The 15,914-nt window shown below is 41.9% G+C and overlaps 1 protein-coding gene across 7 annotated transcripts in view; it reads left to right on the forward strand.

Moving 5' to 3' along the window:
- The window catches only part of PTPRG (protein tyrosine phosphatase receptor type G), a 725,999-nt gene that overhangs the window by 663,240 nt on the left and 46,845 nt on the right, over positions 1 to 15,914 (forward strand). For all 7 annotated transcript variants that reach the window (XM_073811323.1, XM_073811322.1, XM_073811324.1 and 4 more), the window contains 2 exons: positions 3,699 to 3,790; positions 15,680 to 15,771. In XM_073811323.1, coding sequence (XP_073667424.1) covers positions 3,699 to 3,790; positions 15,680 to 15,771 — 184 coding nt within the window. The remainder of the gene's footprint in view (positions 1 to 3,698; positions 3,791 to 15,679; positions 15,772 to 15,914) is intronic.

The following is a 15,914-nucleotide window of genomic DNA, read 5'->3' on the forward strand; positions in this document are numbered from 1 at the left end:
TCATACTTGTTATCAAGGAGATACATATAAAATGACCTCATTTTGATCTGCCTGTCTGTATTTGGGTGAGATTACATCAGTAGCCCCTGATGCGTCTCCTTGCTCCGTTCTTGCTGCTCTGTACTCTGTTCACCACCTAGCAGCCAAAGTGAGCGCTTCAAAGGAGATGAGTCAGACCGTTCCAGTCCGCGGATTAAAGCCCTCCATTGGCTTTCCATCACAGATGCCAGTGAAGCTTGTGGCCTTCGACCTGGCATGACCTGGCTCTTGCCCACCTCTCTGGGTCCACTTCTTGCCCTGCTCTTAAGTCTGTCTTCCTTTCAGTTCCTGCAGTGAATGAGCTTACTCTGTTCCAAGGCTCTTTTGTTTTGTTTTGTTTTTGTGGCGGTACACGGGCCTCTCACTGTTGTGGCCTCTCCCGTTGCGGAGCACAGGCTCTGGACATGCAGGCTCAGCGGCCATGGCTCAAGGGCCCAGCCGCTCCGCAGCATGTGGGATCTTCCCGGACCGGTGCACGAACCCGTGTCCCCTGCATCAGCAGGCGGACTCCCAACCACTGTGCCACCAGGGAAGGCCCCCAAGGCTCTTTTAACTGGCTCCTGGATCTGCCTAGAATGGTCTTCCCCTATACCCTCCTACGACTGGTCCTCCCCAATCATCTCTCAGCTCCTATGACACCTCCTGGTGAGGTCCTCCCTCACCTCCCCGCATCAGTTATCACCACCTCATCCTGTTTTATTTTCTTCATAGCTCTTGTCTATTTGAAATTATTTGTTTACTTGTTTGTTTTTGATTTCCCCAAGAGACTATAAACTGCCATGAGGGCAGGGACCTCGTCTGTCTTGTTTATGTTCTGCTCCCAGCCCCTCACTGTCAATGATCAAGGAACAGTCAATAAGTGAGGAAAAGTGTGGAAGGATGTACCCCACAATATTAGTAGTGAAGATTACTAAGAGAAGGATGAGGGTAACTTCACCTGATTGTTTTTTCTTTTTGTTCATTTGTATTTATTTCCTAATTTTTCTGCAGAGATTGTGAATTACGTGCGCACACGATCCTTTCTAAATTACTCCAGTGTTTAGCCAGGCTTGAGGTGTTTTTAAGACTTCCAGCCATAAGAATGCGTTGTATGCATGCTCCTTGCTGTGTAGCGGGTGCTGAATAAATGTTCAGTGGGTCCACTGAAACCTTTATTCATTTGCCCCCAAGTTCTGTAGTTGGGTGCCCACCCGAGTCCACGGGTGGGAGGAAAGCCCACATGACCTGCATCAAGGTGCAGATGTAGGGAGCTGTGTCTCCGGGTTTCTGACCTTCATCCCAGTGCTGTGCTCCTCTCTGGCAATCAGAGAGTTCTTTTGCACCAGGGAAAATCCATTATTAACAGCCACACATGGGGCACTAGCGTGTGATGTGCTTCGGTACACACTGCTTTTTTCAAAGAGAATGTGGAGCCTCTCGCCTCACATGGAACTGAGAGTCTGGGTGAACTGTCTGCCTGTCTTCTGCCAGAAAAAGAACCCACGATGGCGTTTATCCTTTCCAAGTCACTTGACGTTAACAGTCCCTTGGCCGGTACTGATTCTTTTTACTAATGCTTTATGTCTTAGAAATTTAACAGGTAGAGTAATTGTGGTCTTAGAATAGTTATTTCTTTGTTGTTGTTGTGGGGTGTCCTTTTTTGAGCTTTTTTCCTTCTTCACTTAGTTAAAGTCTGAGCTGGTAAATTGTGTGCCATTTGTTTCAGCGTCATATAGCACTAAGTACTTCAGTGGGCAGTATCTTAACAAAAGTAGATTTTCCTTAGCTGTGACGCTGGCTGGTTAGGGTTCTAGCTAGTTTGTGAAGTCCGTATCCTGTGTGTTTTAACTCTAGTGTTATATTCTGGAAATCTGTGCAAATTTGCTGGGGCGTAGGGGGAAGAATCCAAGAAGAGAAAACTTGCTGATGAGCTTAGAAACAGAAAGAAGCTATTACCTCAAACAACAAAATCATGGGTCTTTTCCACATGGATTTGCATCATTTCACATTCAGTAGAAGATTCCGTTACTACCACAGCCCTAAAATACTTTGTACGTTGCATGTCCATGTAGCATAAGTCAGACTGACTGTTCCTTCCAAATTTAGGTATAGGCAGCTAGACAGTGAGTGATGAAAACGTGTTCTATTATTTATACTACAAATGCCAGGCAATTCATAGAAAAAAATCATTGTTCAGAGCACTGCAAGAGCAGTCCCGTGAGATGTGGCCGGAGTGGGAGTGATTTATGTTCAGGACCCCCTAAAGGTATAGGGAGCAGCTATCCAGACCTCATCTAGAGCCATGCCCGGGTGTACAGTGGGTAGAGCTGCTTCCCATCCGAAAATAGGCACTGCTTAAAGGAACACACTTCCCAGTGTGACACGCGATCGTTTCTGATTGTGCGTGGTTCTGATCGCTCCATGTAGAGCTGCGGGTGAATAATCCTTAGGACTTGGAGGCCTCCTCGCTTCCACCAAGATCTCCTGTGCTCTCTAGAGTCCCGTGATTTTTCAGATCCACCCCCGAACCCCCTCTTCTTTGGCTTCATAGCAACATGGTACACCCAACAGAATCACCCCCGGGACTTCTGATTAGATGATGGATGATAGTTCCGAAGAAAAGTTGACTTAATTCTAGTGGTGGGAATACGCCCCCCGAAAAAGCAAAGCTACAGTGGGTGTAAATGGGGCTTGGTGAGAGATGCCGGAGGAGTGGAATGGGTCCCAGGGACACCAAGCACCAGAAGGATGCCGCCTGCTTGGCTCAAAGACCCAGCAGTGGGGCCAGCTATTGTGAAGCCCCTCTGCCAGATGAACAGGGACCCTTCTCTGGTCACAATAGCCATTCACGCTGAGCAGCCTCATTAAATATTCAGCCTGTGCTTTGGGCAGCTCATTAGGGCCGCAATGAGCAGTGACGTGGCTGCAGGAAAGCCGAGGGCCTGCCGGCCGGCAGCACTGAACAGAAGCTGAGTGAGCTGCCGATGGCTTTTCTTTTCACTGCCTGTCCTGTGATGACCAGTGTTTGCTCCCTGCTTTGTCTCAAGTCCAGGTAAAAACAAAACAGAAGCCCCAACAAGCAGCTGACGCTTGAAGCCTTCGGCTCCTTGTTTCCCATGCTGTCTGGCCAGGGCCTGGGAGTTTGAGTGCCTGCCCCCTGGAAGCCCTCTGACCCCCTTCGAGAGCTGTCTGGGGCTCCGAGGGCCTTCGCTGAGCGCTGACAATGTGCTGCTGTTGTGTGCTTGGGCTGATGACTGCGTTTGGGAGGGTCTGAGGTGTGCTTTGAACTTGGCGCTAGGGCTTTAGAATAGCAAAGTCTTCCTCTGGAACAGGTTGAATTTGGGAATATTGTGGGCTAAGACTCGCAGTTTGTACAGCAGGTTTACACAGTCCGTGCCAACTTCTCATGTTTCTGAGTGGTTCACTACTAAGTTTTTTCCCTTCTAACTCTGAGGATGGGTGTGGTGTAATAAAAAAATAGGTATTCTTCAGCTATTTGGGGTTCTTCCAATGGGCTGGATATTGTCCTTCTTGTATCTTGTTACTTTCCCATGGGTCTGCACTCAGTGCTGGGTGATATTTAAAGCTGGGAGAATCTGAAAGAATTGAGAGATGGTGAACTCAGACAAAGTGTGTTTCTCTTCTCTCACTGTTTGCATGTTTTTCTGTTTCCTGTACAGAAAATGTTTTCAGACAGCTCATTTCTACGTGGAAGATAGCAGTTCACCTCGGGTGGTCCCCAATGAAAGTATTCCTGTCATTCCTATTCCGGGTAAGTAAGACACGACTCCTATTTCCAGCGGGCTAATTGTTTTTCTCTTTTGTTCTCAGTGTTATGTGACAGCCATGACAAAATATTATTTTTATAACCTTTCCAAGCTTGCCCAGTCTACGAGAGCCTTAACTAAGGGTAATTCAATGAAATCTATACTCCTTTACATATCTGCCATGTAATGAAATCGTCTTTCAGGGGAACAAATAACTATGGGTTCATATAGTGTGGATTCACAAGAGGGAAGGGAAGAAACAGTAGAAAAAAGGGGAAAACGTACTTAATGTATTTGCAGTCGACTTGGACTAAATTTCGTCCTGATAGGTAATTTGTGCTTGCTTTTTTTAAAAAGAATCACAATTTGAAATACTGGGTGTTTTTTTTGGCTTTTTTTTTTAAGATTTCTACTAAGATTCCTTACTCTGAAAACACTGATTACCTTAGTGTCGGAAGTTTGGGTTCTTGGGCTGTTTGTGTGGAGATCTAGGGAGATGTTCTTGATCTGGTGTCTGTTTCATTTGTCCTTGGTACAAACAGGAAACACGCAGTTACTGTTAGGGATATAGGGATTGGTGGAGGACACTAGTAATTCCTAACAAATGCCGTAGACGTTAGAAGTTCAGCAGCGGGTTTGCTGTGATAGGTGGCACGAGGGATTTGGAGATGTCTCCCACTATTTTTATTTTGCGTCCCCTTCCATTTTGCCAGGATTGAACTCTCTTCCTCTGGCTTGCATTCTGTACCTGTAAATACTTCTCTTCAGATATCTTATACATTCATCCTCTTGATATTATTCTTTTGTAAGCAGAGGCACTACTTTTATTAAGTGCCACCTCCCACATACCCGCACAGCCCACTTGTCTGCCTCATTCTCCAGAATGGTTTTCTTCATCATCTAATATACCATGTATTTTACTTGTTTGTTTATGGTCTCCCCCCCAGTACAATGAGAGCTTCCTAAAGGCAGGTGGATGTCTCCTTAGTGCTAGACTAATACTGGCATGTAGTAGGCATTCTCAGACTCTCTGAATGAATGAAAGAATGAATGAGTGATAAATACCAGCAAATCTTCCTTAGCGTTCTTAAAAGATCATAGCTGTGAAGCTCAGAGGTGCAGCCCTTCTCTGAGTGCCCAGAAGGAATGCTGCTGTTGTTTCCTCATTTTCTCTCGGTGTAGTTATGGTTGGGGACTTACTTGGCCCATTATGTCTCTATGTATTGCTGGAATGGGCCATGTTCTCTCCCTTCTGGTCAGCTTCTCTCACTAAAGCCTGCCACACAGAAAAGAGAGCGATAGCAGAAAAGTGTCTGGGTAAGTACCCTACTGGATCATTTTGTGGCCACTGAATGATTCCCATACAGATGGGATAGGTTTTGTGTTACGTTCATTCTTCTCTACTGACCCTTGACCTTTATTGTTGGTGGAGGAGATCGCACTCTTGCCTTTGAGAGGTGGCAGACAGGAATCAGCCCGCCATCCTCAGGGAATGAGTTTTGTTGAATCTGCCAGATTTGCACAGCAGCTGTGCATAATCATTTTCCTCTTGCATCACCTAGAGTATCTGTTGCCCTCTGGAAAATGCCTGGGAGACTCTCTCCTCTGAATTGATTCAGCTGACAAACACAGCTGTTGGGTAGCTGGGCAATTGAAATCCATTTTCAAAGGTTAAATGCTGAGATACTTCTTGGGCTGTCTTTCAGTTTTTAGTTTCTTTTCCCCCTGGATGGGGAATCAGAACTCCAAGGATTTTGCCCTGCCTCCGCCATGAAACCTTTGGTCAATGCCTTGACCTCTCTGAGCCTTAGTTTCCAGAATCTGCAAAGTGAGCAGGATATCTGCCCTACTTGTAAACAATGCGGTGTTAAAGATCAAATAAGGGGCTTCCCTGGTGGCTCAGTGGTTAAGAATCCGTCTGCCAATGCAGGGGGCATGGGTTCGAGCCCTGGTCTGAGAAGATCGCACAGGCGGCGGAGCAACTAAGCCCGTGCACCACAACTACTGAGCCTGTGCTCTAGAGCCTGCGAGCCATAGCTACTGAGCCCGCGTGCCACAACTGCTGAAGCCCGCGCGCCTAGAGCCCATGCTCCGCAACAAGAGAAACACCGCAGTGAGAAGCCTGCATGCAGCAATGAAGACCCAGAGCAGCCAAAAATAAATAAATTAATTAAATTTTAAAAAAAGATCAAATAAGATGGTATGTGTCAAAACACTTTGGAAAGCTTAAAGGAAGCCAGAAGTGTCAGCTGTGGAAGCTTTCCTTCCCAAATCATGATATCGCTCAACCTGGCAGCCATGGAGAGCAAGCATTTGCACGGTCCCCAGGTTAAGACTGTCCCAAACACTGATCCACATCTACCGGGTGCAGCCGACCTCGCCATGCTCTTGGGCTTGGACTTGAGGACTTCAGTTCTCCAGAATCCTCAGAAAATGCCATCAATCGTGCCTGCCTTGCCACACCTCTGAGTAGCTGTCTTGGACCAGAAATGCTTTTGAATGTTCTCTGCTTCATTTCCCAGCAGGCTGTTTAATCACCAAGTGATTAAATACTCACAGCCCAAAGACATTTCTTTCAACATGAGTTTCTCCTGATTCTTACTCACTGGTGGTAGAAGTACGTGGAAGGAAAAATGTCTTCAGATTCACCATTGACTGAGAAATCCATTGTATCCAGTTGGGTCTCCCTTGGCATTAAGTAGGTGCATCCTTGATGAGCTGTAACACGTTTGTGAAAATGAATTACTTTAAATGCTGTAATGCAGTGTGGCGTGAAAGGACTTACCTGCCGAAACCAAAAGTGAGACTGCTCTTTCACTGTTCTCTCAGGTTTTTATAGCCAGCAACAGCCTTCACCAGGGGCATGCCTCGACAGAAAACTTATTTCACCCTTAACTGGGAAGAAGTTACCCTACATGACCTTCCTTTAAAAATCTTTCAACTTGATCACAATCTCTTATTTTTCTTAAACAAAAGTACATAGCCCTATTTAATAGTTAAATTTGTAAAGTAGTTTGTAATTTTACTTTAACAATCCATGATTGTATTTATTCTTAAGGTTTCTTCCAGTTATTACAGTGCAACTATGTCTTGCATAGGAAAAATCAATATAAGGAAAACACGATTTTTTTTGAAATCACACGTTTTTTTCACTCTATTAAAGGTCTCAGCACAATTTTTCTTTCTTGGAGACCTCCTTGGGATCATTTAAAATGATTTACCTTAAGAATTATCAAATTGTTTTCGTGTCTTAAAAATAGTAAGATATTTATAGAGCTTACATGGAATACTTATTCTGCCCACTGGATCTCACTTATATTTTATCTTTGTTCAAAACCTAGTAAGAAAGACTACTGAGCCCTAGATGTATCAGCTTATCACTTGAACCCCTCATTTGCTACGACTGATTTTTTAAAAAAGATATTTCCAGACAACGACCAGTAAACTGAACCATTATATAGATTTAAAATGTGGGCAACAGGATGAGACTGAAAATTCAGGTACTGAACTGTTGCAAAATAGAGTTCCTAGGTCATCATTGTAAAATGTGTAATATACTCTGATCCTAGAACTTATTTTACACTTAACCTTTTTCAGAAAACATCATCATCGTCATCTAATACTTACTGAGCATTTATTGATTTAAACTACGTGCTTCATTTTTCACTACAACCTTAGGGAAACAGGTGCAATCAGTATCCCCACTTCACAGATGAAGAAACTGAGGCTCAGAGACGTCATTTAATTTCCCTGAGGTTACGTGGACAAGTGGTGGAGCTAGCATTGGAATCTTTGTGTGACTTCAAAGTCCAGATGCTTAGAAATGTCTCTGCCACCTCTTGGCGTGCTGCTCTGACAGTCCTGATATCTCAAGACCTCAGGCTCCTCATTTGGATTTTGCTTCATTAAATCAAGACATTTTCAAATACATGTGACTGTTGTCTTAAATTGTTTCTGAGTTGTTGTTCTTTATCATTTTCTTCTTCTTTCACTAGCACTGACCACTTGTTTTTCCATTAAATTCTCTTTCATCCTCCATAAGAGAGTTTCATCATTGTTCTGTTGAAGTTTCCTCCATAGCAAAAATAAAATCTCTCTTCTTACCTTTGTTTCCTAGTCATTTAGTCTCTTCTTTCCTAAGAAAAAGACTCCTCCCCCACCCCACCACCAATATCTCCATTCCCTATGCAAAAGTAGGTCTGTGTGATTTAAATGCCTTGAGGAGCAACTCACAAACATGTTGAATGTTGAATAAATTTAGACACTAAATCACCAACTTTTGAATGATTCTGCTGAGGTTTAAATTCACAAATAAACAGCCCTGGTCTTGAAATCCCAAAGCATAAGGGAAGTCAATGAGTTACACTGACTTTTAAAAAGTATTATAAAATAAACGGAACGTTAAGGAAAGCTTTGCTAACCTTTGCTAACCTTTCGATACTCATCTCTTGGAGACGGCAGTCTATAGGAATTTCTGAGGAATTTTGAGTTGTCAGTTTTACTAACTCTAACTGAAACTTAGGAATTTCGAATCTTCAGGGTGTTCTGGTTTAACTGGCAAAGACAGTGGTGTGAGAATTAAGACTTTTTTTTTTCCTGGTCTCACCTACATCTCTGTAAAATGTGGAAATTGTAAAGCCAGTGTGGTGGCTAAGGTTAGTCATCCCGCCACATGAGAAGGAACTCCACACGCAAAAGTATTATTATCCAACAGGAAAGAGGTGCTTTTAAGGTTAAGTTCCAATCACTAGAGAGGTGACATCAATTCTTTTATTAGAAAGTGTTTAAATTGTGGTACCTGCTCCATGTATGATGCATGAGAAAAGCGGGGGATTTTCTTCCAGTTAAGTTAAATGGTGACTTCTTCAGGAGAATGAAAGGAGAGACTTCAGGCTTTCACTAATATACTAGTGAAAATATTTTTCACTAATGGGTTTTCAAAATCAAATGTTCCATGCTTACTGGTCTCCCATGGTTACTGTGGGAGGATAAAGAGTAATTGAACGTAATAACCTAGTTATCAGCCCCCTTCTAGCATTCTGTCTTCTAAGATATTGAAGTAGTCACAAATTTTTGTCCTTTAAGATCCATATTATTCTTAGCATCTACAAGTATTTTACAAGATCTAGTGTTTCCCACTTTGGGATATTCTTTTGAAACAATAAGCTTGAATAAGATTTTTGCTGTAGTTATGAATGAAGCCTTACATACAGTATGTCATCTACAAATTATATTCACCGTATTATGCCACTTATTCTTTTAGATTTTTGTTACATATAGCTTTTTAAAGCCAGAACTCAGGTCGTGAAATTAGCCCATTCATAGAGCCTGTTGAAAGGGCTTTTCCAAATGTGCATGTTGTCAAACACAAATGTCCTTATAAATGCTTTTTTGCTGGATATTAGAAAATCTAACTTTCTAATAAGAGCATTACAAAACAAAATGTTGCTGCTAACCAGTAGCTTAGAAATCCAGAAATGATTCATGCCTTTCCCGCAGTTAAAATACATCTTAATAATTTGAAGGTCACTGGCTTCAGCAGGGTGCCAGCACATAAAGGGGTTTTAAACATGCAGTTTAAAACCCTTGGGATTAAACCAACCTTGTTGGCATATTTTATTTATACAGAGATTATCTCCAAAGGAGATTCATTGGTCTTTTGACTATAATGAAGCCCTTTCTTTATTGACTTCATTGTGTCATAAATGAAAAGAGATTTCTTTTTATGGCAGGAAATAAAATGTTCCCATCTCCACAACACTCCTTGCATCCTAAGAGTCTGATTTAGACAAAAATCTATTGGTTGTGTCCTAAGTCAGGAACTAAAAATCTTGATAATCTTCTTTTATTTCCTGTTTGCTTTATCTTCCTAAGGTGACACAGGTATGGCCAAGCACAGAGAGAGGCCTGAACTTGGCCTCTGAGAGGCTGAGGGGGCAGATAAGAAGGGGACCGAGTTCCGAATATTGAGGTCTGCCCACTACAGGGGTGGTTAGCAGTCCCTGGTAACAGCCCAGTTGCGGGTCGTGGGGTTGGAGAGAGGTCTGAGCACGACTGACTGGACCCAAGTGCTGTGCTTTATAGGTTCTCCCTTCCCTCAGATCGATTTGGTTGGGATTTGGAATAGGGTTGAAGGAACTGCTAAGGATTAAATGAACTTTATGGAGATTGGCCTAAGTGACTGAAGGCCCTCCAGAATCTTAATGGTAATTTTATATGTACTCACAGCCCGCCAGAGTGACAAGCAAGCAGCGGTATTTTCTTAAAAAGTCCTTAAGCCAATCAACCCCACAGCTAAGCATCTGGCAGGAAGGTAAATCCTATGACACTTTATTCACCTGGCATCATCAAGGTGACCAGAATATCAGTGTGAATTTTCCAGGTAACCGAAGTTTACCCTTAAAGCCAAAGCGATTCGTTTCAGCCCTTTCTTGTTGTGGTTGGAGAGCTTCTTTAAAATATATTCTGTGGTTCTCTACCCTCTCTAACCCTGTATGTTCCATTTAAGATCTAGAGAGGTCATGTAAGGTGGAAGAAGCCCGCTTTGGAGTCAGCCCGGCCCCGCCACTTCATGGTGACAGTAGACCTCGGCCAAGTTCTTCGGTTGTCTTAGCCACGTTTTCTACATCCATAAAATAGGGGTCATGACAGCCCCTAGATCATAGGATCATGCATGTAAAGCGATTAGCACCTAACAGTCAATCATAGCTTTGTGCATTTACTAAATGCCAAGCACTCTTGTAAGTCCTTATGTTATCTAGTTTACTGTGCATAACGCTCTGTGAGTTAGGTGCTTATGATTTCCGTTTAGAGACGAGGAAAGGGAATCACAGAGAGGTGAAGTCACACCACCGGGCAGACTGGCTCTGCCTTTTGGCACTTACTCCACTGCCTCTGGATGGCTGATACACAGGAAGCATTCCATCAATGGTGGCAGATAAGAGTAACGACTACACAATTTGACCGCGTTGCAGGCTAAAGACCCTACCACCAAGCCGTGTACTGGGCTGGGCCCTCTGCAGCGCCGCCCTGTGGTGGATGTTCAGGGATGCTTGGGTGCTGATTTTTTCTTTCAAATTTCAAACCAAAAATTGCTAAGTTTTCCCCTTTTTGTTTATTTAATCTCTTGTTCCTTAAGATTAAGAGAAAGCAACTTTGGCATGGGTGATTTCCCTCTAATGGCTCTGAGGATGTAAATACAACAGAGACATAACCACAGATTTGGGAAGCAACATTTCTTTTTTTTTTTTTTACTTGAAGCATAGGTGATTTGCAGTGTTGTGTTAGTTTCTGGTGTACAGCAAAGTGATTCAGATATATATATATATATATATATATATATATGTATATTCTTTCATATATATATATATTCATTCTTTTTCTCATTCTTTTCCATTATGGTTTATTACAGGATATTGAATATAGTTCCCCGTGCTATACAGTAGGACCTTGTTGTTTATCTGTTTTATATATAGTAGCTTGTATCTGCTAATCCCAAAGTCCTAATTTATCTCTCCCCCACCCCTTTCCCCTTTTGGTAACCATACCTTTGTTTTCTATGTCTGTGAGTCTGTTTCTGTTTTGGAAATAAGTTCATTTGTATCATATTTTAGATTCCACATATAAGTGATATCGTATGGTATTTGTCCTTCTCTTTCTGACTTACTTACTATGATATTCTCTAGGTCCATCCATGTTGCTGCAAATGGCAAAATTTCATTCTTTTTATGGCTGAGTAGTACTCCATTGTGTGTGGATAAATAGATAGATAGATAGATAGAACATATCTTCTTCATCCATTCTTCTGTCGATGGACATTTAGGCTGTAGAAGCAACTTTTCTTCATGTTCACATGCATTTTTCTTTATGTCCTGCAGTTTTGCATTTGAGGTCAACACTGACCAGCTCTTTTTTTCCTCCTTGGAATCTCTCACCTTCTTACTTTCTTCTCAGTAGACGTTCACCCTCTTCTAATGCTCTGCTTTTGATGAGAACAAACCAGAGACTAATTTCAGGCTTCATCAGAAGTAGTACATGAGGATGTTCTGTTGTGGATTGACCAAAATAAAAGACCTCTTAAACGCCAAATTTAATTCCAACCACAAAAGGCTAAAATCTTGGAACAAAGTATAAATGATATTATTTAATAACAACAGCCCAGTTTTCTGGATCCTCAACTGACTATATCAAATATTTTATAATGGCGTGATTTCGTGGGAATAGTACTTATCCCATTTTTGCCTAATTTAAACCTTTGGTGTCTGAAAGCTCTATATGTAAAAATATTGGCACAAAATTCCACAGTAACATTTTACCAGATTAACCGAGATGCTCTAATTCCTTGCCTTTCCTTGAAACTGTGCTCTGAGAATGAAGGCAGTGTGTCCCAGTGCACGGGAGCACAGGCTTTGGGCTTAACACACCAGGATTCAAATCTCAGCTCTGCCACTTAGTAATTGTGTCACTTCAGACAAGTTGCCTCAGTCTCCTTACATGTAACATGAAGACGATGACATCCTCTTTACCTAGTTCTTGTGAAGGTAAGTGTATGGAAAGGATTGAGCACAGTCCCTGGCAATCAGTAAGGTCTCTCTTCACATTTGTATCGGCTCTGTCGTTAGACCATTTCACGATAGCATAATAATCCAACCTCTAACCTGTAGTCAGTGAAAACGCCTCTACTTTGATTCCAGCTCATCTTTTGCTTTTCTTTATGTTTCTCCCCCATCACCCCTGTGTCAGCAACATTTATGTTCACCTGAGGCATCAAATCCATCCCTTTGTTGGCACTCGTCCTCGCTGGGTCATTACACACGGTTCTTGCTCTTCCTTTCTTATGTTCATTATAACAAATGTTGCCCTTGGGCAGACATCATCTCCCTAATATCTGGCTAAGTCCTAGGTGCTCAGTAAATGCCTCTTCCAGTGGTTTCCCGTTCACTGTGACCCAGACAACAGCTGTTCTCTCCCAGTCGGAGCACTCTTTGCCTTGTCTCTGTGGCCAGCTTCCACTGCCATACTCCAAGCTTCAGTTAATCTTTCTGAGCTTGTGTTCCCAACTATAAGATGAGTATGAAAATAGTACCTATCTCTTAGGGCTTTGGGGAGGAATGAGTACATGTTAATACATGTAAAGGGCACAGAAGGTGCTGGTCCGTAGTTAGTGCTACTAATAGTTGCTACGTTTGTTATTGAAACTCAGATGTATAGGTGGAAATAACATTTTACAGATGGATATCTTCTTATAACACAGGATCTCTCTGGATAAAAATTGAACAGATCAGGTCTATGATGCTGTCCTGATTGCTTGGCCTTCTGCTAGTTAATTTTATAATTATCTGGCTCATGTTGAGAGAAATTTAATAGAAAAACGATATAAGAGGAAAACTATTAGGGCTTCTAATTAGCTGTAGCCTTATATTCATCTTAATATTGAGGAAAAAAAGATTTACCGACCCCTCAGTTTCATTTATCTTGATTGAAAGACAAATAATGTGTTATCTGGGCTGCTGATGGTGGTCACTAAAGCGTGTGTGTGTGTGTGTGTGTGCGTGCGTGCGTGCGCGTGCGTGTGTGTGTGTGTGTGTGTGTGTGTGTGTGTGTGTGTGTGTGTGTCTGCCTGCCTGCCTGTCTGGTAGTTTTATGATGTTACTGGTGGTGCCTGGAAACCCAGAGGAGTATGATTAGACGTCTTTGGATAAAGAATCAAATTGGAGGCTAGTGAGTCGGTGATTTCCATGTACGATTACCATACTGAGCTCTGCTGGCTTTTGCTGCATCTAGCCGTGGAGGGAGCAGAGCAGCTGATCTCTGGGCATGTGTGGCGTTAGCTTGGATAGCACAGTTGAGCACTTTGCAGGAAAAAATAATAAATTGTTAACCTGAAAGCTTTTTTTTAGTGACTTGAGCTGGGCTATGCCCTTTAAAACACCGTGGTATGTACCTTGCAGAGTAAAACACCTCTAAAGCTGATGTGTTTTTTCTTATTTTGAACTAGAGTCCTCGTGCTTAATCATGGCACCATAAGTTTATTGGGAATCTCCAGTTCTAAACTATCACTATGGAATAAATATCGCCCTCAGCCTATTATACTATTAACCCCACGTCACTCTACTCTTGGAAACAGCATTGTGTCTTCCATTTCAAAATAAACAGGAGAAAAGTGTTGCCTGCGGTCTGTAGGCTGGAGTGTTTGTGGGGCTAGGTTGTGACCCATCTTATGTATGCTGCCTCTTGTCTAAAGATGAGTTTATTCTTGGGTTAATCTTTTAGAGATGCTCCAATTTTGTCCACATTAGTCCTTCTCTCAACTTAAGGTCTTTTCTTTGCCACTTGATCATTATTGTAGACTTTGCTTACTTCTAAACATTTTAAGGGAAGTGATCAGATAATTTGGGAAATTTTTCTTGAACTGTGCATTCTGCTAAATATTCTGGGGAAACATTTTGGCTCGGTTTACTTTGTTAATGCTGGTTACATCATTATGGGAGCTATAGATTTCTTGGGCGTGCAAAATGATTGCATATTCATGAACATCTTCAATCCTGAAATATTTGTAAATAACTTGGCAATTTTTTTCATAAGGTGGCCTATTAAAATGATTAGGTCTTTAATTGTTCACACAGAAAGACTCTGTACGTACAGAGCACCCCCTATTTGATAAGTAACATTCCTCTGCTAAGCAGTTTGGATTATGAACGTTTATAAGTCACCTTAAACAAAGTATATGAGAGAGGCTTTTTTCCGCTTTAGAATGATGCAAGTTTGAAAATGTCAATAGATGCAAAAAGCCACCCTAGAGCTTTGCTCTCTCGAAAGAAAGTAGAGAAGGAATGACATAGTCAATGTTAACTGTCACCAGATGAAGAGAAATCAGATTGTCAGGCCTGGATCTATAACATTCTTGCCAAAGTAGGACCTCATTTACACATACAGATCTTCATACCCTTTGCTAAGAAAAGCATCTGTGGCAGTTTAGATGTTTGTGCGTTTGCCAAAGATCTTTCACTCTGAATAAAGTAAATGTCATGTCTGTTGTTTATCTCAAATTCAGCAGAGTATTTTTAAAAGGAAATATTTGCGGGGGAGGGGCGAGGGAAGGAGGGAAGGAGGAGGTTGGGGAGCTCCAGTTAGCGGGGTGTGGCTGTTTTCCGGCAGTAGTCAAGTAGCAGAGTGGATCTGGGTAAATCGGCTTAAAACACACTTGGGGCTCAGGAACTGAAAATGCCCTTTTGAAGTGACAACACTACAAATAAATTGCAATGTGGCGTCTTCCTGAATCTACACCTAGTCTGTCAACACCAAAAAAAAAATCCAGTTAATTCCATCAAACTGGTTATTTGGCATTGTGTAGACACAGCTGTCTTGAATGAAAATTGTGAACACTTAAACATAGACGGCATTGTACCCGAAGCCCGCTGGTACAGTGGCACCTGTCTGTAATTGTGTAAAAAGATTGCTTAGACTTCAGAGATCAGACATAGGACTTAGTTGTTCCAACTTCAAGTTGGACCCCACTGAATAGCAAGGTTTTGAAAAACGTAGGGTGTGATAACATTTCTTAACAAATAAGTACCCTTGGTAAGCTCAGAATTTTAGTTAAGAGTATGATGTGGTGAGTTAACTACGTAAGTTGCCTGGAATAGAAAGAATAAAGGTAATAGTTTAAGACCATTTTTAAAACCCTATGTAGCCTAGCATTTAGGCATTCAGAATCATAATGAGACCCTAATGTCAAGTAACTCCAGAGACTTTTCTTGAAGACATCTATTTCAGGTGATACAGTTACATCACTCTTTGCAAAAATCAAATATCTGTCTTCAGTAATCCCTTATCAGTGTTATTTGTTTATGGAAGTATTCTTTGTGACTCTGAATATTGTTTTATTCCCACAGATGACATGGAAGCCATTCCTGTCAAACAGTTTGTTAAACACATTGGTGAGCTCTATTCTAATAACCAGCATGGGTTCTCTGAGGATTTTGAGGTATGTTTCAAAACCGGAAATTTCTTTCCTGAAAGCTAACTCTCATTTTACAGGGATTTTTGTAAGCTTGAAGTGAATGTGTTTCAACCATAACAGAAGCAGTCACTGAGGAAAGTGGGGACTTGATTCTCTTTTTTCTTTTC

This window comes from Tursiops truncatus, chromosome 10 (genome assembly GCF_011762595.2).
Source record: "Tursiops truncatus isolate mTurTru1 chromosome 10, mTurTru1.mat.Y, whole genome shotgun sequence".
Taxonomy (NCBI): domain Eukaryota; kingdom Metazoa; phylum Chordata; class Mammalia; order Artiodactyla; family Delphinidae; genus Tursiops; species Tursiops truncatus.